General features: G+C 36.4%; 3 protein-coding genes across 5 annotated transcripts; 2 read left to right on the forward strand and 1 right to left on the reverse strand.

Annotated features, from left to right (window-relative positions):
* Nucleotides 1-1450: 1450 nt before the first annotated feature.
* LOC121265393 (aspartic proteinase 36) lies at nucleotides 1451-7267 on the forward strand. The gene is made up of 11 exons (XM_041169009.1): nucleotides 1451-1843; nucleotides 2498-2627; nucleotides 2737-2984; nucleotides 3361-3588; nucleotides 4297-4459; nucleotides 5090-5163; nucleotides 5297-5393; nucleotides 5528-5591; nucleotides 6641-6712; nucleotides 6824-6959; nucleotides 7061-7267. The coding sequence occupies exons 1-11, from the start codon at nucleotides 1605-1607 to the stop codon at nucleotides 7137-7139; spliced, it is 1530 nt and encodes a 509-aa protein (XP_041024943.1). The 5' UTR covers nucleotides 1451-1604; the 3' UTR covers nucleotides 7140-7267.
* Nucleotides 7268-8737: 1470 nt separating this feature from the next.
* On the forward strand, nucleotides 8738-14731 carry LOC121265374 (polyadenylate-binding protein 7). Its single transcript, XM_041168985.1, has 10 exons — nucleotides 8738-9202; nucleotides 10209-10327; nucleotides 10434-10627; nucleotides 10830-11089; nucleotides 11181-11287; nucleotides 11367-11556; nucleotides 12990-13285; nucleotides 13521-13652; nucleotides 14057-14260; nucleotides 14426-14731. Exons 1-10 carry the CDS (start codon nucleotides 9007-9009, stop codon nucleotides 14621-14623), a joined length of 1896 nt encoding a protein of 631 aa, XP_041024919.1. The 5' UTR covers nucleotides 8738-9006; the 3' UTR covers nucleotides 14624-14731.
* A 1644-nt stretch (nucleotides 14732-16375) lies between these two features.
* LOC121265373 (peptidyl-prolyl cis-trans isomerase FKBP16-4, chloroplastic-like) lies at nucleotides 16376-24699 on the reverse strand. Of its 3 annotated transcripts, none has more exons than XM_041168984.1 (11): nucleotides 24509-24699; nucleotides 24225-24371; nucleotides 23836-23895; nucleotides 23636-23691; nucleotides 23107-23164; nucleotides 21903-21977; nucleotides 20835-20924; nucleotides 20327-20404; nucleotides 19950-19990; nucleotides 19497-19846; nucleotides 19347-19442 (listed from the first exon to the last, which is right to left on the reverse strand). In XM_041168984.1, exons 1-10 carry the CDS (start codon nucleotides 24545-24547, stop codon nucleotides 19819-19821), a joined length of 672 nt encoding a protein of 223 aa, XP_041024918.1. In that variant the 5' UTR covers nucleotides 24548-24699; the 3' UTR covers nucleotides 19347-19442; nucleotides 19497-19818. The 3 variants fall into 3 exon arrangements, with proteins under 3 accessions (XP_041024916.1, XP_041024918.1, XP_041024917.1); XM_041168983.1 differs by having other exon boundaries at nucleotides 23836-23891; nucleotides 24469-24695; XM_041168982.1 differs by lacking the exons at nucleotides 19950-19990; nucleotides 20327-20404; nucleotides 20835-20924; ... (4 more) ...; nucleotides 24225-24371; nucleotides 24509-24699 and adding an exon at nucleotides 16376-16794 and having other exon boundaries at nucleotides 16914-19442; nucleotides 19497-19820.
* Between the last annotated feature and the right edge of the window lie 685 nt (nucleotides 24700-25384).

Here is a 25384-nt window from a genome sequence, read left to right on the forward strand (position 1 = left end):
TTGTGGTTCATCACAACTACTCCATCTCCATGAGATTGGTTTTCCTGGTTTTTTTTTTTTTTTTTTTTTTTTTTTTTAATGATTTGATTATATATCCACGTCAAGTTTTGTCAAGAATTACCAATTTACCCATGCACTGGGTCATATAATAGTACTGATGTGTTCACACTGGGGATTAATTAATTGACTGGAGTTCCATATTCAAACTGTCTGAATCTTAAGCCCGTGGACAATAATGATAGGGGTTGTTTTCAGGTTTTAGTTGAGTCCTCTCTCTCAGTTCAAGACCATAAGATAATATGCACTGAGGAGGAATTATAATACACTTATAATTGAACTTCAAACGTTGCAAAATTAAAATATTACAATTCTAAATTGAAAATTTGAGATTTATACTACAAAAAATTACCATGAATGAGGAGGGTCGGAGTAGCCCATGACCGATCTAATCATCTAAGCATACAAATGGTTATACTTTATATATATGTCCACAATATATTTTTTCGGTCTTTTGTCACGCTTCATAAAATGTGGATCTCAACCATATTTAATATAAAGAAGAGAATGAAATTTTATATGAAATTTTACACTACACCTCTTCATCTAATCAATATGTGATTCGGAATTTTTAACTTTTTATCTTAATGTTTAAATACTTGTGTGTTTAAAATTTAAATAAAAAGAAAAAAATTATAAAGTATATACTGATTAAGTAAATGTGTATAATATAAGAATTTCTTCTTTATATATTAGTCGAGGAGTTAATAAAAAACTAGCAATCGTAGTTTAAAAAAAAAACAAAAAAAAACAAGTGTTCACACGTACTATAAGTTTAGCTTTTTATAAGTAGTAATAAGTTGAATAATAAAAAAAATAATGCAGAATTTATTTAAAGTGAGTTTAATATGTGTTTAGATGTTAATATGAATTTAATAATTTTTATAAAAAGTTGAAAAATGTGGATCTTATGTATAAGAAGGTTTTGAATTGAGACGAGTTTAATAATTTGAGAGTTGGGTGTTTGGATGTTAGATTTTTTAAAGTTAGACTGAGCTCAGCTGAGTCTTGTAACTAAACGTAACCAGTCGTTTGAATAGAAAAACTGTTTCATCTCATCTCATATTATAATTTTTCTAAATTTTTACATAAAATATAATAAATAATTTAATTTTTTAAATCTTATAATAATAATAATATTAAAAAATAATATTTTATTTTACTTTTAACATTCATCTAAAACTATAGAAATAAATTAGGTAGTTTCCAGTTAACACTAACAGTAGAAATAAATTATAATATAGAGATGTTACACAAAAGACTTACACTCTACACATTATTTAAAAAATTTAAGATTTTATTTTTTTATCTTTGTATTTTATATTTGATAAAAAAATAAAATTATATATTTTTAAATAATGTGAAAAATATATGAATCTTTCATTATGATATGACCAAAACTTTCACATTTTCGGTTTAATAGTCACAGTGGGAGAAATCTCTCTCTCTCTCTCTCTCTCTCTGTGTGGGAGTCTCGCACCACCACCTCGATCTCTGCCACTAGAATTCCCTCGCTCGCAACTCAAACAACAGACAAACCCACCGAAATGCGGGGCTCTATCTTCCCTCTGATTTCGGCCTTTGCCGTCGTGTTGGTCCCGGTCGTCTTCTGCGTCCTCTCCCCCAGCCTCCTCTTTCTCGAGAGGACCTTCCCTTTGTCTCACCGGCTTGAGCTCGACCACCTCATAGCCCGGGACCGAGCCAGGCACGCCCGAATCTTGCAAGCCTCGGTGGGAGGCGTCGTCGAATTCTCTGTCCAAGGCTCCTCCGATCCTTACGTTGTCGGGTACGACTGCTAAATTTACCATTCGTTCGTTGCTTTTAAATTTCTTTTATTGCTTGTTTTTGTGATTTCGTGCACTTGCTTGCACTTGCATTGATGGGTTTGTTTCAAATTGGTAAAGTTTTTCCGTCTGTGTTAATTGTCGTTGCTGTTCTTTTTTTGGCAAGCATTTACTATTCAGTGTATGTGTTTACCAACTTTTTTCCCTTGGTTTTTTTAATGCTTCTTTTGAATCTCGATAAGGTGAAAAACTTAGAGAGAAAAAATTGGAAAGGATAGGATCATATGAATGTAGAGCAATGATGAATGTTTGCGGTGTCTTGCTGGTGTTATTTCTTTAGTTAGAATATGTACAGTTTCTTGGTAACCACAGTTGGGACGACTGATTGGAATTTGATGGGCTCTGGAATAAAGTAGTTAAATATATTTCCTCTACTCTTTACCTGGGATTGATTGGTTTATAATGTTTACTAGGCATCTATCTTTCGTGTTTTGATTGGTTTATATGTCTTCATCTTGGTTACCTTCCGTTTAGTATTTTTTTTTGTTCTGGTTCATGCTTTCTTCTGATTGTAAGGCTAATGGCTATCTTGGAAGTACGTCTCTCTTTTCTTTTCTTTTCTTTTCTTGAATACTTGGGATCTTGATTTCGTGTAGGCTTTATTTCACAAAAGTTAAATTGGGCTCTCCTCCAAGAGAGTTTAATGTACAGATTGATACTGGAAGTGATATCTTGTGGGTTACCTGCAACTCCTGCAGTGATTGCCCCCAATCTAGTGGGCTTGGGGTGAGATTCTGTCGCTTATTAACTTGTTCTTGTAATTATCCTTTATGCTCATAAGCTTTGTTGAATAAGGAGGCAATTTTAGCCTCATTGTGTTTCATGTTTTTTCCAGGTTCAGCTCAATTTTTTTGATGCTGCCAGTTCATCAACTGCTGGGCTGGTCCCCTGCTCAGATCCAATGTGCACTTCTGCATTGCAAACTTCAGCGTCTCAATGCTCTCAGAGTAATCAGTGCAGTTACTCTTTTCAATATGGAGATGGAAGTGGGACATCTGGTTATTATGTGTCTGATGCGCTGTATTTTGACATGGTTCTTGTGCAGTCTTACATTGTCAATTCATCCGCAACAGTTGTTTTTGGGTAAGCTACCATGACCTATGCAAACAGTTGTGTGGGCCTGTGCGTGTGCGTGTGCATGTGCGTGTGTGTCAAGGGAAAATCCCAATTAAGATATAACATGTTACCCAGCATTTCGCATGTAGTAGAACATATATTGCCATGGTTGTTTGTAGTTACAGCAATGAACTTTTGACTAATTTTGGCAATTAAAAACCCAGTATGACATGGCCACTTTTTTTTTTAATGAGGCAGTATAACATGGCCACTTCAGTTCTGTAAATACGCATTTCAGTGACACTACAACAGATCATGAGTTTAACTCACTTATGTGTAGTAGTCATTGTCTTTTTGCTGGCCAAAGACTCAAAGCTTACTTTGGTGCTGGTCTTGGATACAGGTGTAGCACCTATCAGTCTGGGGACTTGACTAAGACGGAAAAAGCAGTTGATGGGATTTTTGGTTTTGGACCAGGTGATCTTTCCATTATTTCACAATTGTCGTCTCGTGGCATAACACCCAAAGTGTTCTCCCATTGCTTGAAAGGAGATGGCAATGGCGGGGGTATTTTGGTTCTTGGGGAGATTTTGGAGCCAGGCATTGTTTACAGTCCACTTGTCCCATCACAGTATGTCCTTGTTCCCAGGAAACTTTCTTTTTGTTCCCAGTTCTCTGTACTCCTACATTCAGGTTATATTTATATGAAGCGGGAATTGTGTATATGCTTCAAGGGTCATTGGGATATATTTAGGTATAAGGAATTTATTAGATTCTTGCACAAAGGCCTTTTTTTTTTTTTAATAAGTAAAGGCCATATTTAAATTCAGATGAAAGAAAAGGAAGGTTCGTATGCTGGAGCCTCATTGGCCATTGAGAAATTGTGCCATGTTTGTGTTTCTGCAGTCAGAATATCAATGACCAGTATGGATGCTTCATTATTGACCTTCTGTCGGGAGCTTACCTGATACAACTTTTGCATGCATTACACATACTTATTGTTGAGGCATGTTCTAATTAAAGATCTGAAAATCTTCTGTATCTAACAGATAGTAGAATGGTGACTATATATATATTAGTCTGACCTCACATTTTCTTGTGAGCTTTGTTACATTTTCGACAGACTAGTTCTGTGTCTTAAAACGAAATCTCATGTTCTTTCTTCTGTGAAATGTACTTTTATTCATTGCAAAGCTGTTTTTCTGCTTGAACGTCATTTTTTGCTTTGGCCGAGAACTTGCTTGGTGCATACATATTCTTGCTGTTACATGATTTCCTCAATTAAAAGGTATGGTGCGAATTAATCAGTAAGTTTGATTATTTTGTCTCTGAATTTCAGGTCTCATTATAATTTATATCTGCAAAGCATTGCTGTCAATGGGCAACAGTTGCCGATTGATCCTGCTGCTTTTTTAACATCAAACAACCGAGGAACCATTGTTGATTCTGGAACAACTTTGGCATACCTTGTGGAAGAAGCATATGATCCCTTTGTTAGTTCTGTAAGTTGGTCTTTTTCTTTCTTCTCTCTGTTTATGATTTGTTTTTCAGAGCGAGTATATGCATACTGATGGTATGGGCTAATGTAATTGATTCATTACTGGGTCTCTACTCCAGATAATGCTATGTTAAAAGCAAAATATCTTAGAGCTATTCCAAAAGACCTGGGATAAAGAGAAGGGATTTTCATGCTGTACTTAACAAACTAGAGCTTCCATAAACAAGTTTATCTTTTGAAAATTTGATGCTATCAATTGAAAACCTTTTGCAAATGAAGGGGCCATTATGATAATGCTTCCATTCTCATGAACCTAATTGAATAGAGCATGCTGGGTACAGCCTACTTATTAAGGCAAGAAAGAACATTATCCCCCACATCCAACCCACTAAATTGGCTGGGCATTGACATTACCGTTCATCCAGTGTGTTGCATCTATCTTCCTTGATACTATTGTGACTATCAAAATGAGTGCTCACTTTTTGGCACGATATTCTTCTATTTAAAGATCACCTGTTTTCCTATATGGGTTGGTTTTGAGGCACTGGCTAAAAGCTGTTATGTCTTGTACACGAAATTTTGTTAAATTTACACACATTTTCTTTTAGAAACTGATTTCCTATTAAATGTGCAGATAACTGCAATTGTTCAACAATCTGCTACTCCTATTGTTAATAAAGGAAATCAGTGTTACCTAGTCCCCACCAGGTTGGTCCTATTAATCATGTTTCAAATAATGAACCTCATAGTTCTTTCATGTCTTCAAAAGAGGTTCTTTAGTCTTACGAGGGTTTTGTTTTCTTATGATCTAAGCAAGATCCATGTTTGTTATGTTTTTCAGTATATCCGAGATATTTCCTCCGGTTAGTTTAAACTTTGCGGGCAGTGCATCCATGGTGTTAAAACCAGAAGAGTACCTCGTACATCTTGGTTTTGCTGTAAGTTATTCCACTTCCCCTTTTACGTGAATTGTACTTTATCCTTAAAATAATTGAACGTGGCATGATCCTTGTTAAACTATACCTTGTTAATCTATACCGTTGCTAGCTAATGGGACGCTCTATTGCTGCAGAATGGTGCTGCGATGTGGTGCATTGGTTTTCAGAGGGCTCAGGAAGGGGTAACGATCTTAGGAGGTTAGACCATGAACTTTGCGAGAAGCAATCTGCTTTTGCTTCCATTTATTTCATTTAGTTTCCGTAGTACATAGTGAGAGTATTGCTATTACTTTGGAAAATGCTGCTTTTTTGGGCAGTAGCATTTCCGAATACCTTTGACATTCTTGAAAACACTTGAGGCAGAAAAGGCATTTGGCAGAACTCTCAATGGAAATGTTTACCAAAAGACTTCCTAAATAGCTACCTTTCTGGAACGTGAAAACAAAATGTTAAAAGCTGCCTAAAAATAGTGATTTTCCAGTATTTATGAATTCCTTATAGATTGATTTTGAGTCAAGTAATGCAGTTTCCATGATGCAGCACAGTATGGTTAAAGATTTTTGAGTAGAATTAACTGTACCATGGTGCTGTTTTGCCAAGCATGTGTGCTCTTTTTTTTTTTTTTTTTTTCCCCCTGGAGTCAACAGTAGTGTTATACTGGCTTGTGATATTCATATGTAGACACATATATGGCTGCCTCATGTATATGAATGCACAATAGCATGGAAAGATGTTAGATGTCATTTGGAGTTTCTTGTGTATTAAAAATTGACAAATGTCGTTCTTCGGTCATGCCTGTTGTGGCATATTTTAGATGGGTGTTATGTAAGTGATTGGCATATCCACTTAAAATGTGCCATATCAAAAGCGTAGTTAAGGATGGCAACATTTAAGATGAAAAATAGCATCAGTCTCAAGATTTTTCAGCTGGAATGTAGTTAGTCGATATTATGCTTTTGTTTACTTAATTTGTTATTTGTCCATGTTTCTATTTTTTGCAATAGTCTGTTCCACATGCTTTTACAACCTGTGTCATCAAGTCACCGTGTCTGCCTTTATTTGTTGTGTGGTAGAAGAACAATTGTATGTTTTTCTAAATCTAAGGTATCATTAGTTGTTCGGGTGTCTGCTGAGTACTTAGAAATTGTTTCTTACAATGATGCAATTGTTCACCAGACCTTGCGTTGCTTCACTCTACTGTCATAACAATTAGTTTAAAAGTCTTGTTTGTTTTCTTCAATTTACAGATCTTGTTCTTAAAGATAAGATCATTGTGTATGATCTAGATCATCAACGAGTTGGATGGGCTAACTACGATTGTAAGTTCGGTTGATCATGAACACTTGTTTCCTCTTTCTTTCCCTTTTGTGCCCAAGAAATAACTTTGACCAAGTTTCGTATGGCACAAATACTAACCTGTTAATTTTCAGGTTCATCGTCCGTAAATGTCTCGGTAACTTCTGGCAAGGAGTTTCTGAATGCAGGGCAGCTGAGCACAAGCAACTCGTCGAGAGATATGCTCTTTGAACTGCTACCTTTGGGCATCATGGGTGTCCTATTGCACATGTTAGTGTTGAAGCAGTTAGAATTTTTGTAATTTAAACCTTGGGGTTTTAGTTTTGTTCTTTGTTCAAATGGGTATTGGTTGGGCCAATTCTTATTTATAGTGATAGGCGAGGCTTTGGTGCTATTATTTGGATTGGGAAGGCAGCTGCTTCTGTAACTGTACGTCAGCTCAAGTTGTGAATGCCTGGAAAATTGCTCGTGTACAATTTCGTCTGATGGGAAATTAGGCTCTCTACTAAGGATCCTCCATTTTTTTTTTAGCTTTGCCAGAATTGTAAATCATCATGTACTAGTCTTGTTCTTGTTCTTGTTCAGTGGTTGTAACACTTGTTCATGTACCACATTGGAAATAAAGAGAAAATTCAGTGTAACTGCGAGTTTTTAGTTAATGAGCTGCGAACTCCAAGTGGCAGGCAGGTCATTATCTTCCCCAACTTGTTTCTTGTTTAGTACAAGAGCACTCCCAACGGGTTACGTAAAACCCTTATTTATGTATAGAAAAAATCTATTCTCCCATCATCTCATGATGTAGTATTAGATGATAAGTTTATAAGTAAAATGTAATAAATAATTTTTAATTATCTAATACCACATTAAATGAAAAGATGATGAAAGTTGAGATGATAAGTAGTATTACTCTTATTAATAATTTGAAGAAAATAATCTAAAAGTGGCTTCCAATGGATTATTTATTTTATCTGTATTTTCCAGTTGATTACAGTGTTACTGCTACATCTAACGGTAACTGTTCACACTTGTTAATAACTTTTTAATCATTTCTCTCATCTACACGTCTCCCACGCACTCTGCGCCTCCAACGTTAATTTTAATATCAAATATATATATTTTAGAATTGCTACAAATTATACAAAAAAATCAAATATATATATATATATATATATATATATATATATACCTTCAACCGGAAAGAAATGACTCTAATTTGGATTAATTTCATTAATAATCTATTCTTTTTATTTTTTGAATTAATTTATATTTTAGTTTAACTTATAAATTTAGATTAATTTAAAATAAAACATAATTATATGACATTGTATATGAGAATATATTACAAATATTAAAAGATATGATAATATTATTAATAGTTTAGAAAAAATATTTGAAATGAATAAAAAAGATTAAAAAATATAATATTTAAATGATATGAATAAAAAATAGATAAACAATGTATGGTATATTATAGAAGTAATTATATAAAATAAAAAAAGTAAATTTTAATAATGTATTTTAAAAGATATGATAAATAATTCATTGTGAGTGCTTTAGTAGTGTCAACAGTGTTGATATTTACTCTAAGCAATCTGTTCAAAAAAAAAAAAAAAAAGTTACTTAGATTCATTCGATAAAGATAAGATTAGTTAACCCACAAAAAGGGGCTATCCTTTCGGTACAACTTCTGGCTGTGAAATAAATTATAATTAATAACAACTGTTTTTATGCAAAGCTTTTGAAGCAGTCTCTTTAATCTCTATCTATTAGTTCACACGTGTAAGTTTTCTACACGTGCTGTTGAATTTCAGAGTTCCATTTTGTTTCTAATTAGTCGTCTAATTGCTGATGATAAGAACGTAACTAAAAAACATAGAAATCCAATTAAACTGTAACTACAAAATAATAATAATAATAAATCCTCTAGTAACAAGAACGTAACTTCTTAATCAACAAACAGAAGGTTTTAAACACGCTCTACGTAGACGCGTGACGCTCGGCCCAGCCTTACGCATTCTTATAGCGAACGGCTCAACCTCCTTGCGTCCATGCAAAATCCTCCCACACCACACCACCCCCACCTCTCCCTCCCTCTTCTCTCCGTCTTTGAATCTCCATATCAATCACACTCTCTTCTCCGTCTCTCTCTCTCTCTCTCTCTCCCAAAACACTTTCCTTCGTTTTCTCTTCGTTTGTTTCCCCACTCACAAATTAAGCTGGGTTTACTCGATCGTATATAATCCAAGAGACCGGACCCGAACCGCCACTTGAACTCTTGACGGTATCCTTTCCTTGTCATTGATAGTTAACTGCAACAATGGCGGTGTCTCCGGCGGTGAACGCACCTCTGGCGTCGCTGTACGTGGGGGACCTCCACCCGAACGTGACGGATGGCCAGCTCTTCGACGCCTTCTCCGAGTTCAAGTCCCTCGCTTCCGTGCGGGTCTGCAGGGATTCTTCATTGGGGAGGTCGCTCTGCTACGCCTACGTCAACTTTGTTGATCCCAATGACGGTATCACTATCAGAATATATATCCACAATGCTGCAAGCCCTTTTTCTTTTGGTTTCTATTTTTAATCTTTTTCCATTTTTATTCTGGTCTGTATGGTTCCGGGATTGTGCTGGAGAAGAAAGGGAATTTGGAATGCTTTAGTGAGGTTATCGAGAAAGTCGGTTACCCTTTGCTTGTGTTTATTCGATGCTATAATGGGATCTTGAATGTTGGTCTTGAGAAAATGCTAGGTCTTCTTGTCTTGCAAGAAACTGTTTTTTCGTTGAAATAAAACTTAAGTGTGTTTCTTTGTATCTGCATATAGTATAAATAACGAAACTTCTCTGTTTGCCTACATGGAAACTGTAGGAAAGGAACTAAAATAAAATAAAATAAAAAAATTTCTTATTTCAATGTTTGTCTTGTTTTCTGGTTTGGTGGGATAGGCTTGGTGCACTGGTGGTGGTTTGGGGCAGGCGCGTCTTTGGGCTTGGGATAGATGGGTTTATCTTTTTATCTTTTCTTTTCTTTTTGCATCCCAACTAGTTGTTTTCTCTTGTATACGTCCAGTGGACAATTAACTTATCAAAAAAAGGTTTTCCTTGTTTGGATAAAAGAACAAGATTTTACTTGATTGAATTTTGGAAGATTATTAGGCTTTTGTAGTTGAGAGCACAATCATACTGAACGTAGGGAAAGAAACGTTGGATATACCCAATACACAATCCCATCTTTGGATATTATACGAATTTAAGGTTTATGGTGTTAACCCATGTGATTGCCCTGCTGATTTTACCTTCTTTACTGGGTTTTTTAGTTGTCTTACGAAAAGGTTTCAAGTCTATAACAAAATCGATGTTTTGAATATTCTTGTGGAGTTTTCAAAAAGAGCTTTGATTAACTTTGATGGTAAGTGGGAGATCTTTCTCCATAGTTATGTTAGGTTTTCTTTTGTGATTATATCACATGCATTCTTTAAAGTCTAATTTTCATTTTTTTTGGTTTTGACCTCTTCTTGTTCATGTAGCAACTCGCGCTATCGAAGTAAAGAATCACACTGCCTTAAATGGAAAAGTGATAAGGGTCATGTGGTCGCATCGTGATCCAGATGCGAGAAGAAGTGGAAAAGGGAATGTGTTTGTTAAGGTATCTGTTTTGTTTTTGACATCATACGATCAAGACAGATCATGCTAGTTACTTTACTTCTTTCTGATTTGGACTCTTACTGAAAGAGATTTTGGTTTTTTTGCAGAACTTGGATGAATCAATTGATAATTCTGGGCTTCAGGATATGTTTGAGAAATTTGGGAATGTTTTGTCCTGTAAAGTTGCCGTGTCCGAGGATGGGAAGAGTAAAGGGTATGGCTTTGTTCAATTTGAGTCTGAGGAATCTGCAAATGATGCTATAGAGAAGCTAAATGGCTCTACTGTTGGAGAGAAGCAGATGTATGCTATAAATGCTTCTTGTTTTTTTTTTGAAAAGTTGCTATAAATGCTTCTTGTATATACTAATAATTTTTACTTAAAAAATTATTTGCATGAGCGTGTGTGCATGTAAGCATATATTATATGTATTCTTTTTGTTTATTCTGCCTTCTTCTTTGGTCTAATAGATATTTAATTTTTCAAAATTACATCCATGGCTCAGATATGCTTCAAAGTTTGTCAAAAGGAGTGATAGGATTTTGCCCAGCGTTGATGTTAAATATACAAATTTGTACATGAAGAATTTGGATTTAGATGTCACGGAAGAGGTTCTACGGGAGAAGTTCTCCAAGTTTGGGAAAATTGCTAGTTTGGTTATATCAAAGGAAGACAAAGGGACTTCCAGAGGTTTTGGCTTTGTAAACTTCGATAACCCAGATGATGCAAGACAAGCAATGGAACAGATGAATGGATCGCAACTTGGTACTTTATGTTTTCCTTTATAACTTGTGATTGGCAATGGGTTGCCTGATTCTGAAATTCTGCCACGTTGTTTATAATTTATATGTACTAGGTTCAAAAGTTCTCTATGTAGCAAGGGCACAGAAGAAAGCAGAGCGCAAGCAAATTTTACGTCATGAGTTTGAGGAGAAACGTAAAGAGCAGATCATTAAGTACAAGGTAATTAGAGGCCCATTCCTCTCCCTAGATTTGTCTGCTTTTTCTTGTCCATTCAGTTTAAAAAAAAAAAAACTTGTAGGGCTTAAATGTCTATGTGAAGAATATTGATGATGATGTCACTGATGAGGAGCTGCGAGAACACTTCAGTCAATGTGGCACAATTACTTCTGCAAAACTTATGCGAGATGACAAGGGAATAAATAAAGGGTTTGGATTTGTCTGCTTTTCCACCCCTGAGGAGGCCAATAAAGCTGTGAGCAGGTTTCATGGTTAGTTGATAACTTGGAGAGCTTTTATGTGTTACATTTTTAGAAGGCCAACTTTAGAGTGGTAAAATCATTCAGTTTCAGTATCCAAAATGGGTGTTTTGAATGATGGCCCCTAAGAAATTAGAAAACAAACATTTGCGCATGTTCTATGATGATTTTGAAAGTTAACTCGTATGATTATATCATGTATATGAAATTGTACTCTCTAGTAACAGTTTCACGTTCACATGCTCAAGTGAACCTTTAGGTGGAGGAACTGAAACATCTCTCTTGTTTTTTAAATCCTTGTAAAACTTAAATGAACTGAAAATGTACGCATGTCAATAGGAATCGGAAGGGTTGTCACCCAAGGGTTTCGTTAGGAATTAAGTAGCTTGTTATAGATATTATACCCTATAAGCTAGTTCAGCATCATCTGCAAAATCTGAATGTCTGATGTTGCCTAGGCTGTTTTGTCACTGTGCCTCAAAGCAACTTAATTAGTATTCATGGTGGAACAGAGGAGCTGAGTCCAAACAAGTTAACCCAGTTGGATTGGCTTCTTTATGCTCGTACTTGTCCAGTTTAATCATTTATTGTTTTTGGGTCATGGCTTGGGAATAGATGATATTTACTATTTAACCCACATTTCTTTCTTGCAATGGATTTATACTAGTTTTTTGTTCTCGGAGTGAAATATTACAGAATGTCTTTAATTAAATCAATGCACTTGTACTTAAATATTTATGTCTGTTGGGCCTACTTATAATTTTTTATAAGTGTATCTGCTTGACATGAACGTTATGATGCTATGTGCCTGTTACAGATGAAGCGTGCAATAATGCATTGTCATTTTGCATTGCATACTTATTACTGATTCCGTGTATTGGTTATATAAGTTGCTTTTTGAATGGTCAAATAAACAGAAAAGTTTTTTAATTAGCAAGCTGCCGATACTTGAACCAAGATTAACGTATAAATTAATGCTCAGTAAGTTCATATAGCATAGACTATTGCATTATTTAACTCAATTTTATTTTTCTTGGTGATGCTTTTAGTGATGTTTCTTGAAAAGAAATCCTGGTCTTGCAGTTTTCTTTTTCTTCCTGGAGATGCTCTCTAAGTTGAGATCTATGTATCCATATATTGTTTGGTACATTAGCTGTAGCACTTGAAAATTTTAGGTTTCAAAAGTGAGATCCAGACAACAGAGGCGCTTCCAATTTATAATTAGGCTACACATTTTACAATTTGGCGGAAATTTTGACATGTTGCATGAATATATTAGAATTTGAGAGAACTAAATTCAGAAACCTTATGGTTACTACTGGAGATTCATTTAATTGCTATTCAAATTCCCTTACCTATGGTGCTATGCAAGGTTTTATTATTTGTTCACTAGTCATGTTTCACTCTTCAGGTAGCTGATTATGTTGTCCTTTGGTGTCTCACAGGATACATGTTTCATGGGAAGCCACTATATGTGGCTATTGCTCAAAGGAAAGAGGATAGACAAGCACAACTGCAGCTCCAGTATGCCCATCATTTGGCAGGACTAGCGGGGCATTCAACTACTGTTGTCCCCAGTGGAAATCCTCCTTACTACTATACGGCTCCTCCTGGCGTTGTCTCACAAGTGGCTCCTCAGCATGCTATGATGTATCAGCCTCTGGGTTTGAGGCCCGGATGGAGGGCTAATGGCTTTGCACCTCCAACCAGACCAGTCTTTCAACCATCCCCAGTTCCAGTTGTAAGTTCCTATCTGCTTAACAACATACCAATGTTTTCTCCAAATGTATATTTTTGTGGCATTTAAACCAATTTAGTGTTTCAAATTGTGGATAATCCTTGGAGACTTGTAACAAACCGTGAGAGTAAAAAAAAAATAGAGTAAAAAAAAATAGACTAGTATGACAGTTATGTTATTGGAATTAGTTTTCCACTCATGCTTGGCACGCTTATGTTCATTTAATTTTCTTTTGCAGGTTCCTAACACTCAAAGGCAAAATAGGCACAACCGTGGCAGGATGAATGGGCATATGCCTCCACACGGTGGTCACTCTCTTCCATATATGCCACAATCAGTGACTTACTCAAAAGATTCATTCAATCAGCAGGTATTCTTGCTGTCTTCACACAATTATTTCATTTCAGCCTTATTTCATATGCTGAAGATATATGCTTTTGCTTTATTTCTATATGAAGCCCATGCATTCCACAATACTATGAGGTCTGCAACTGTTCCTCAAATTTTTGCTGTCTACCTCCCATAAGCATTCCAATGTCTTAGAGAAATTAACTTCTTGGTGAACACTTTTTCGAGATGTGCTAATGATAATCTCTTCATGCACTATTGAAGTCAAAATCTAAGATTGATATGGAAGGCTGTGCTAGGGAGGAATCCCTATATTCCCTCCTGCCTATTCTCTCTCTCCTTTTTTTTTTTTTTTAAATTACAGTTTTCAGTTTAGTATGACAAATGCGCCATATATGTGCTGATCTTTGTAAGGATGCACTGCAGCGTGCTGGCCAGGTTAAGTATGAGCCATATGCTCGTCAACGTGAGATGAATAAAGGATTTGGCGTTTCATCTACTGCTACTAATTCTGTTGGAGTTGGGCGACAGGGATCAGAGATGCTGAGTAGCATGCTTGCTGCTGCTTCCCCTGAGCAGCAGAAGCAGATACTTGGCGAGCGTCTCTACCCTCTTGTTCAGAAACACAAGGTACTGCAAGAACCATTACCACAAACTTCCTCAGGAGGTTTGCTTGAATTTTTAAATATTTTAAGCAGCAGCACCGTCATTTTAATGTTTTTTCAGATGAACCCCGTACCGTCAAATGAACTCAATTGCTTGACACTAATATATATATTTTTTGTGTATGCGCAGCCTGACCTTGCTGCAAAGATTACGGGGATGCTTTTGGAGATGGACAACTCAGAACTGCTGCTTTTGTTGGAGTCGACAGAGTCTCTGGCAGCCAAAGTGGAAGAGGCTGTGCAAGTTCTCAAGTACTCCAAGACCAAAGTATCTGGTCAGGATGCCCTTCATCCCAGTTATCTATCTGCTGAGGTTGCAGTTAATTGATAAAGGTCACTGCCTTTGGAAATGATACATTTTGGAAGGTTATAGGAAACGCTGCGGCTAAAACTCTGGTAGAGCAGAATTTTTGATACTAATACATGAGTGGATCTTCTATATCTCAGGCCTGCGGAGTACTTAGGTTTTTTTTGCCCCCCTTACAGGACTGCATGTTTCTATCTTTTTAAGAACATTCGTGCATGTTATAGAGAACTCATACTGTAGTAGTAGCACTTTTATTGGTAATAGTTGGAACCAAATGCAGCATGTTTTTTTTTTTTTTTTTTTTTTTTTTTTTTTTTTTTTTTTTTTTTTTTAAGTATTGGAGGGATTTGATAATTTCTCTGCCTCCTTGTGTTGAGATGGGTTCAAGTTCTACCTTTGGAAGCAGAAAGCAGTGCATTAGAAATTTCCTATGATGCCCATAAAAACCACGATGATTACGATAAACACCACCACAAGTAATCACCCTTTCTTTTGACTAAAGTCGCTACTTTCCAGCTTTATTCGCCTCCCCCATAACTCTCTCCAGTACTGCCCACTCACAAAGAATTACATCCTAAATTTCCTCACATAATTTATATTACAGTACTCTCGTATTTTTGGGATATACCATTCAATCATCATCGTCTCTCTTTCTCCTCCATTAGATCTACTAGTGTACTTAGTCTAGTCTCATTCTTTTCCCACTTTTTTACTTGGTTTTTCACACTCCGGTTCCAATTTCATTATATTGTCATGTTAACGTGGCGGTTGCGGTTGCTTTTGGATAGTAAGGTGATCTCAAATATTCTATGAATAATAGTAAAAAAAGTAATGATAAATTATTGAATAGTAATAAATAATAGGTGAAAAGTAATGATAAAATAATTAATAGTATTAGAATATTCTCAAAATACTTTAATATAATAAGAGAAATGATAGTTACAATCGTGAGTGCGCAGATATCGCGTAATCACTTTGAAAAAAGTGAATAAATACGGGACTCATGATTGCACGGCGTTTGCTCACTTCACGACTGCATGTAACATTATTCTTCTCTCTAAAATATATTAATATATTGACAATTTAGAGAACAAAACACATGGATCCAACTTCAAAAAGGATATGCGCGAAGAAGAAGAAGAAGAAGAAGAAGAAAAAAAAAAAAAAAAAAAAAAAACTTCTGTCACCCACCACTCTTTTACTTCAAAACCCATCTGCTCGAACATTAATTCAAGGTGGCCTTCTTTTTTTTTACTCTTTTATATATATATTATTTTATTCTTTATCAATACGATGGTCTGATCTTTACCAAGAAAGCATGAGACATTAATCCGTGAATACCCATTTTCCCTTCATATATATTTATTTTAACTTTGGCTGTCTTGCATGGTGTTCGGCCTGAATTGTGGTAATTGTACATTAGGACTCCCCATCCACTCCATTTATATCTTGGTGAATTCCATTAATACTTTATTTGCCCTAAAAAAAAACTTCAAAAAGTATCTGATGTAAAAGATAAAGGCCAATCACATGCTCAAGCATGCATGTCCAGTCCAATTAGTTGATGTTAAATAGGTTCATGCCCAGAAAAAAAGCTTGTTGGAATGAGTTCTTAACATCCAGCTCTCTGCCCAACATGCATGGTTTTCGAACTCTCTTGAAGGTTACCCAAGTCAAGTAATTGCTTGATTGTAATCTCTTGATGGTTTTCGAACTTTCTTTTTATATTTTTATTTTTGCTTTACAAACTCACTCCACTGAACTAGTTTGTGGAGGGGCGAGAATATATATGGTGCAATAAACAATATTATACAACTTGATGTTGATTTGCATCATGATTCACGTGATTACACATAAAGCACCCATTACTAATAACTTTAAAGCAACGCATTCCATTTTTTGACGGTTCTGATTTTCAAATTCAAAACATCTGTAATTGCTTTCCCCATTTTGAAAAGTTGGTTTGCTTTTTCCCCAGAGAAACAATCATGGTACGCCCTATTTGATTCCAATAACCCCATAACTCCAAGTCCATGTCTTGTGGAACATTTCACACTTTCTGTGGAAAGTAAGCTGCAAGCATCTGATCCCAATCTTTCCTGCTTTATGTCTTTCCTTTCATTGATCAAATCCATCGATCCTTGGAATCACTTTAATCGGCCTCCTCTTGGAGTTATTTCCACCACCTTTAACTTTGCAACATGAATATTCAAAGATTATATGCATCCACATAATAAACATATTTGACAGTCAAATACTCCAAATAAATATACATTCATGTACTGTCGACAGTAACATCCTTAGTAATTACCTGTTCCTGATCAACGATTTGGATTATGCACTGCAGTTCTTGAACAACATCCTTCATTCCAGGCCTATCTCCCTTCTTCTCTCTGAGACAGGAAAGTGCAAGCTCTAGGAAGAGCTTTATGCTTGTCAGTGTATCGCCCGTGGGCTCCTTGCCAAGAAGCCGCTGATCCACAACTTCCATGCTTGCGCCAGTGTTGGCCCTTTGGCCCACGTAAGTGGCTAAATTCACATCATCTTGATCACGCGAGAAGTCGATGGCCTTCTGGGAGGTCAGAAGCTCAAGCAACACGACCCCGTAACTGTAAACATCACTTTTATCAGTTAACTGGTAGTTGCGATAGTACTCAGGGTCCAGGTACCCCAATGTTCCCTGAGCACAGGTCGATACATGGCTCAGCCCTGGGTCAGCCAATCTGGAGAGCCCGAAATCTGCAACTTTTGCATTGAAGTCGTCATCTAATAGAATATTTGTGGACTTGACATCGCGATGGTAGATGGGAGTGTATGCCGCAGTATGTAAATAAGCCAATGCTTCAGCAGTTTGTAAAGCAATTCTTAGCCTCGTTTTCCAGTCCAGGAGAGTGGAAAACTTACCATGTAGATGGTCATGGAGGGTCCCATTTGAGATGAACTCGTAGATCATTAAGGGCTGCTCCCCTTCCACGCAACAACCCAAGAGTCTGACAAGGTTCTTGTGATTGACTTGAGAAAGTATCCCAACTTCATTCAGAACTTGTTCCGTGCTTTTGATGTTGCCCACTCTAGCTGACTTAACGGCCACAACTGTCCCATCTTGAAGCTCACCTTGGTAGACTTCCCCGAAACCACCACTACCTAAAACTCTGTCTTTAGAGAAGTTTTTTGTTGCTTTCTTCATCTCTTTTAAGTGAAACATTCTGGCAGATTTGCCACCATTGCTCGATTTTAACATCTTCTCTCTAGCTTTTGCCATTTTTGCCTGGTTCGAGAGACATCTGCAAGATCTTCTTACGGTGACAGCGGTCATGACTAGTGCTAGAGAGAAAAAGGAGATTATCCCTATGGAGACCTTTAAGCTGAGGCCAGCCTTAATATTCTTCTTCGTTCTCAAGCAAGTTCCAAGACCATGGTCCCAGAGGTATCCCTTATTGCAAAGGCACCGGAGTTGGCCATTTAAACCAGCAGCTGAACACTTGGAAGCCCCGGAGCAATCAAGCTGTGATTTACAAACTGGTTCCGGTGGGGGAGCCCATTGAATTTCCAACCCCTCTTCCCATTGGCTTGCAGGCTTCTCAGGATCCAGATGAAGGATGCTTCTGAAGGCTCTACAACCTGAACTATGAAGCCTTATCTTGTATGCTGAAGGTATCCCACCCACAATAAAGGTGCAACAAGGGTCAAGACCGCTCGCACATTGAAGCGCTCGATTTTTGTCAACTTGTCCCGAACTCTCCAAGAAACGGTGACAAAGGCTAGAAGTAGTGCAATTGAGAGGAGATACCAAAAGACGGGGGGAGCAGTTGAAGAGGAAGATGGTGTTGGATGAAGTTATGTTAAAAGGGAGAGATTGGTTCAACCAGAGGCCCTCACTCACCAGCATGTCTTGAGTGACACATCTGTCAGGCAGCCACGCCGATGGTTGCACCACCATGCGTTGAGATGCAGCCATGATGCTGACTACAGCATAAGAACTTCCATTAAGGGCAACAAAATAGAGTTTCTGAGAGTGGGGATCACAACGGAGGGAGTAATCCGGGTCACCGCAATTGGGGTTTGTGCTTAGAGGATATGGGATCTCAATGGAGCCACAATTGGAACAGGACTTCTGAGAAGAACATTGAAGACTAAGAAGAAAAACCAGGAGGATATTGCTACAAAACAAGCCGGGTATTGTGCTTGGTTTAGTGCTCATTTTGCATGTGCTAGGAGAAGAAAAAGATTATGGTACATGACAGGAAGGAAGCTGGGGGTACATATATATGGCTATGGCAAAGGAATAAAGTGGGTGCAAGAATCTATGTCAAAAAACCATGAAACTTAATTTTTGGCGTTTATAGGAGTGGTGGATTCCTCTTGAATGGTGTCCAGAACGGCGCATGACTCTTTAGTAGTCTAGGAAAGCTTTTACCAGAGAAGGGCCTCACTGCTAACTAAGGGTTTCCCAGATTTGCCTCATCTTTTTCATGTAGTTGAGAAACAAATAATGAAAATGGACAAACTGTTTTGATTAAAAAATTGGGAGGAATTCCACAGCATAATGGCCCTCAAACTTGTACTTCTTTCAAGATCTCATTAATGTTCTGCCCCTTAATAAACTATCATGTATTGTGGACCATACACTAGACATAGCGGAAGACATGCACGAAAAGACTACAAGCTAAGATTATTTGTGAACATAAATCTCTCTCTCTTTTAACATATAATGACCAACTTGTCCAACCTCTTAGAAAATATCTCCAAAGCAAAAGAGAAATAATACATATATTGATCGTCATTCGCCTAACAGTTACCTTACAGTACACGTATTTTTACGCATCTTCTAGATTTTTTGCTATCCTCTGTAGGGAAACAAACGAAAGCTTTCTGACCAGTTTCTATATTCCACCCCCCCTCTTTGCTATTTTATAATGTAATTCCACGAGGAAAAGTATTTATATCTCATGTACTTACAAATAAATCAAAAGAAAATAAATTATCAGAAAATAACGGGACCTGGGATGAATTCTGAGATCTAAAGACAACCTAAAACAACATTCACAAACATTAATTTTAGTTGACATTTTTTCTTGTCCTGAAACACATGTAATTGCAGGTTCACAATTTACAGAAACCGCCATACGAGGGATCCTTCTCTTCAGTCATCCATACAACAAACCAACATGACTGCAGCAGCAGGACGTGTTCTGTAGGTATCATTACTCATTGCATTAACCCTCAACAATTTTAACAGGAGACCTGCATAAGAAGGTAATATATAAGTGAAATCAACCATCAGGGAATTGCAGTATATATATAGAAGACCTGAACGCCAGGATTTATGCTTCTACTCATTACTTACCCAAATGGGCTTTGTTTAATGGCCAGTAGTTCAACATCCAACTGCAATCCAATGAAGATATGAAACAGTAAAGATTTAAATAGAAATGAGACCATAAAGGAACAAAAATAAGTTGAAAGGACTAAAATCAATCGAGGAATAACAGCTATGGTGATAGATTGGAATTAATTCCAAGGTATACATGGTGTGATGATCCAACCACAGTAGATTTAATCACACTCTATTACGACAGCAAGTCAAAGGTTCTGTCAAAGATGATGCGTGTATCTCATATACATTCAAAATACAGTACTAGATCATGTGAGTTCAAGCCAACACTTAACTTTGCTCCCAATCTTCACGTTAATAATATTGAGAAAGAGATAAAAACAATTTACCTCTATTGTTGCATTGGGTGGGATTTCCTGGACTCCTTTGCTTCCATAAGCTAGCTCAGGAGGAACAATTAGTAATCGCTGCATACAAATAAATAATCAAACACCTGATATAGTCTACTGAGACCCAGCTAGTTGAACACTATCCTCAACCAATCAAATGTATTGCCCTCATTGCAATTATTGAAGTAAGCTCAAATTTAATGAAATACAGGCATGAAGCTTCCACCCACAAATCTCTAAGACCGGTAAATGCCACCAATTGGGAGGGATAGTAATCTCAACCCTAAAACTCTTACTAAAACAATATCATTGTATTAAAAAAAATAAGATCTTCAGACTATATAAGTTTATACCCTGTTTATAGTAAATCAGTTCAGAATAGTGGACCAACTTGAGGCTCAAAACCAATCGCTAGCAAGGAATCACATACATACTTCTGAATATTTAAAGTTATGTTACAAATTTCAGAGATATAGTAAGGAAATTTCAGGCCAGAAACTGATCTCACCTGGCCTCCAACCCGCATGCCCCGTACACCTAGATCCAGTCCTTTAAGCACTGTTCCCCTCTCAGATTGGCCTACATCAAATCCATATGGCTGCAGCAATTCAAGTATATCAACATTAAACAAGAAGCAAAATTTATTCATGGTTAAGAAGACTGAAACAGGGAAGACGTGGGATTTATAACTTCGAACTTGTGTTGGAAACCACTTGGAAATATGTGAATATATAATAATCTTGTGAGACAAGTGCACATGCAGGCGGACAAAAGACATCTAAAACTTCAAGATCGCAGTGTAGCAGATCTGGGTGGGTGCAGATTGCACAGTTGCATAGACTATGTTGCTAGACAACCTTCTCCCATGTATGTTAAAAAAAGTTAACTGTAATCAAAAGGAAAAGCGTCAAACCATGGGATACCTAGTAGTATGGTTGCTTGGTGCGATCAGAAAGATCTAAAGGACAGGTGAAAGGATCTTCACTCATTTTATTGAAAAAAGATTTAAGTGGGAAGAGTTAATAAACGGTGGCAGCACCATAGAAGGAGAAAATTCAAGTTTCTTAGCACTTCAACTGAATTACTAGAGTTTTTCATACATATGCTTATGAATAAGGGTGATTGAAGGCTCACTTTCTGGTCTGAAATAACGTCTTGAAGATTTTCCACTATATATAAGCTCAATAAAATAGAGCACTGGTTATGAGTGTACGTGTTGGTTAGATATAGAAAACATTTATAGGTTTTCCGTCCTTATGAGTGTATTTGTCGGTCATGCAGTATAGAATACTAAAGGAAGATAATATGAAGTGTTTCTTTCCCAGCCTAATTGTAGAAGAGAGAGACTAGATAACTCTCTTGAGAAAAAACCACTTCACCTAAAGCAGTTACTTGGATAATGAGACATAATTTTGAATGCCATTTCTGGCCAAAAGTGGTTGGAACTGTTAATCCAGGTTATTGGGATGCTAATGCATGTGCATTCATAGTTGATTCTTTCTATATACTTCAGAAGCAATTTATAACAATGGAGTACATAGTAATTTTGTGGAAAGTGGCACTGTTATTATCTTACCGTTCCTCCTCCAACACCCAGTCCTTGTCTACTAGTCATAAAAGTGATGCCTTTCCATTTCGCAACGTAGTGAACCTACAACATGAATAAACATAAATAAATTATAATGTACTTTCACAAGTTAACAGATATGTATCCAAAACACTATACATGGTTATAATTTAGATACATGTGAATGTGTGTAATAAGGGCGTATCTTACAAAATATGAGTGCAACCTAAATACTCAACACTTCAAAAAGATGTGCAACTTTGAATATTGCAAGTTTCTGGCTTTTCTTGATACCCAAAATCCATATGTAGTTTGCTTTAATTTCCAGTAGGCAGTTGTGCCTTGACAGCTTCACAAAAGTGATGAAATTAGCCCATTTATATTAGATATATCATATATGCCTTTTTAAGCTCTCGAAATTCCAAAGGAAAATGGAAAACATCTCCAATTCCTTCCCACAGACCTACTTACATTGTTGACATTCAGATGGAAACCAAAAATCCAAAATTTCTCTGTTTGTCTTCAGTTAAGGCTCTCAAGAATCAACATTCTTAAGGTAAGAATTCGCTTGAATATACAAGATACAACATCTGGATTGGTTATGTGGCTGAAAAAGGAAACCTACTCATGTCCAATATTGAAAACTTTCTATACTTGTATGGTATATAAAAATATTTTTTTTTATAAGTAATATGAAAATTTTATTGACTAGTAAATAGGCAGAGTCCAAGTACATAGGAAGTATACAAGAGAAAATGCCTAAATACAAGCTAGGAACTAGAATGGGCTAAAAGCAAATCATGAAGACGATCACCATTCAATACAACTTTAGCCCAAAAACACAAAGTACTAAAGAAAAACTCCCTAAGTGCTCCCATCGAACGTCCTTTACAAAAATAAATTAACAGTAATTTCAAGATATTTACATTTCACATCTGTATAACCAGGATTATTAATATATACAAGTCTACGAAACAGGACCATATAATGTCAAAGTCAGTAATTATTAACAAGCATGAAGCAACATCTATTAGAAACAAATTGTATGAGTTATTAATGGAACAGTTATAAAATTCTTATGGGTATCCTGCACATGCATCACAGCTTCAATTGGTCGTTTTTAAGATATGATATGGGGAAGTCTCAGTATGTTCTAGGAAGAAGCATTATACGTATATGTAAAATACTAAAATTTAAGCAGGCACAACCGTACTGCAACCCGAGATCCCTTCACAGCCTCAACTCCACCCCCAACCTTCAAATCATAGTACCTGAAAGATATTACCAAAATAATTTCAGTTTATATTTGCATCTGAAAACTGCAATGCAACTTCTAGGAATGAAGGTAACCAACCAAACCATCCTAAGCTTGGGAGTTATGAGCTACAAATTAAAACTGTTATATTTTAATATATAAGAAAAAAAATCGAGAAAAAAAAATCTGACACAAAGTCATGCCTGAAAGTGGAAATCGATGATCCAAAGAAGAAAATTTCATAGTGTATCACGCAGACAATTCCCTCTTGGAGGTACAATCATCTACATGTAGCATGCCATTTCATGGAAAATACACGTAACATATTTAAGGCAGCATACATGAAAGTATAGAAAGAAAAAGTATAAGAAAGCAAAAAAACTAATATATATACTTTTCTCATCAATAAGATTATTCTTTATTAACGACAGAAAATATATGCATATAGGAAGAAGGCAATTATAAGTAAGTGGTGAGAATTACTGACTTCAGACCATTGGGAAGAGTTGTAAATTCACTTTCAGGTACTTTTGCTCCTCTAAGCTGCAGCAAAATAAAAAAAGCACTGCATGATTTTTCGGTAAGGACGCAGAATTTATTTGTTTTCTTCTATCCATTAGTAACAACTACTAACTCAGAATAAATTATGAAAAAATAGGGGGAAAAAAAAAAGAAAAAGAAACGTACAGCTCTTCTACTGGTGCTAACAGCCTCAGCTACATCACAGGCATAGACTCCCGCAACTGACTCAGTTTAATCAGCCAAATGAACATAGAAATTGGGAATTCATCAAAAGGAAAAATGTATAACAAATAATGGTGTCAAGACTATCAGGAAACAAAATGACCAAAGGGAGCCATATGACCCTTCAATTAAACTGTTAATATTGCAAAGGCTTATGTAATCTGTCGGCACACCTTTACATGTAAAGACAGATTTACAAAGACGCAAATGATCAAATACAAAAATTCCTTGTCAAGACTTCTTTCCCCGCCCCGGGGAAGGGGGGGGGGGGGGGGGGGTGGGGGATTAAACTTTTACTTTAGAGCAGTAAGCCATACAAGCAAATAACTAACCAGTTGTGAGGAGAGCGCCAAGCAGTGCCCTTCTTCCGTCATACTGTAAAGATAGCGTGGCTGGTTCTGCACCACCATTGGAGGAAGAGCATGAGCAGCGACATGGAAACCCAGTTGAGTTCCTGTTCGAGGGTCTCTTCCCTGTCTCTGTGGAAGTCCAACCAATGTTAGCTTATACTGTACAAAGCGCACACACAATGTAAATGGTATGTGTGCGTGTGTACGAGAGAGAGAGAGAGAGAACCTAAAATGGGAAAGTAGGTGAGGGGGCTACGGATGAGAACCAGAGAGTGGTGATGGCAAGGGAAGAGAGAGAGTGCCATTCGGATTAGCTAATGATTCGGGAGACCATTAGAGAAGATAAAGTGTGAACCCAAACGATCTGGTTTTTGTTTGAGAGGGGAAGAGAGGGGATAACATGATGGATTTCGTCCACACGAGGGAACCAGTGTCGTCTTGCCTCTTCGAAACTCCATGAGATCGAGATACCTTTTGAGGCCCCGTTTGGACGTTGGAACATATTAGATCAAAGAATAATGCACGCCTCATCTTATACCTTCGTTTTAATCGATCATATATTTAAATTTTTTTTTAAATGAAGTAATTATTAATATATTTTTTTATTTTTTAAAAATATTTAAATATGTTTAAAAATATAAAGAAAAAAATAAAAAGTAAAATTTATACTAATGGACACGCCCAAGGATCAAAGCTGGACGACACACTAGCACTACCCTAGATCAAAACCATCTCAACCCATCTTATTTCATCTCAACTCATCTCATTTTATTATTATAATTTTCACAAATTTCTATATAAAATATAATAAACAATTCAATTTTTTCAAATCTAAAAATAATAATAATATTTAAAAAAATATTCTAACAATATTTTATTTAACTTTCAACTTTCATAAAAAATCATCTCATCTCATCTCACTATCTAAACCCCACCTTAATTCAGTATAATTTTAAACTGAATCTAACATCTAAACATCTAACTCTTAAATCACTAAATATCACTTAACTCAAAATCTCTTTTCACATGGGATTCATAATATTTTTCAATTCAACACCTCTTTATACGCGAGGCCCATAATTTTTTTTAACTTCTCATAAATATATCTATACTTATATTAACATCTAAACACATCTTAAGTG

Source organism: Juglans microcarpa x Juglans regia, chromosome 5D (assembly GCF_004785595.1).
Source record: "Juglans microcarpa x Juglans regia isolate MS1-56 chromosome 5D, Jm3101_v1.0, whole genome shotgun sequence".
Classification (NCBI taxonomy): Eukaryota; Viridiplantae; Streptophyta; class Magnoliopsida; order Fagales; family Juglandaceae; genus Juglans; species Juglans microcarpa x Juglans regia.

Bases quoted from the DNA above. Each gene is read 5' to 3' on its own strand.
- LOC121265393 (XM_041169009.1), top strand. From the start codon at position 1,605: ATGCGGGGCTCTATCTTCCCTCTGATTTCGGCCTTTGCCGTCGTGTTG. The intron at 1,844-2,497 runs GTACGACTGCTA...GATTTCGTGTAG, and splicing joins TCCGATCCTTACGTTGTCGG to GCTTTATTTCACAAAAGTTA. The intron at 6,960-7,060 runs GTTAGTGTTGAA...TCTTATTTATAG, and splicing joins ATGGGTGTCCTATTGCACAT to TGATAGGCGAGGCTTTGGTG.
- LOC121265374 (XM_041168985.1), top strand. From the start codon at position 9,007: ATGGCGGTGTCTCCGGCGGTGAACGCACCTCTGGCGTCGCTGTACGTG. The intron at 11,090-11,180 runs GTACTTTATGTT...TATATGTACTAG, and splicing joins GATGAATGGATCGCAACTTG to GTTCAAAAGTTCTCTATGTA. The intron at 11,288-11,366 runs GTAATTAGAGGC...AAAAACTTGTAG, and splicing joins AGCAGATCATTAAGTACAAG to GGCTTAAATGTCTATGTGAA.
- LOC121265373 (XM_041168982.1), bottom strand. From the start codon at position 18,803: ATGAGCACTAAACCAAGCACAATACCCGGCTTGTTTTGTAGCAATATC. The intron at 16,795-16,913 runs GTAATTACTAAG...CATGTTGCAAAG, and splicing joins AAATCGTTGATCAGGAACAG to TTAAAGGTGGTGGAAATAAC.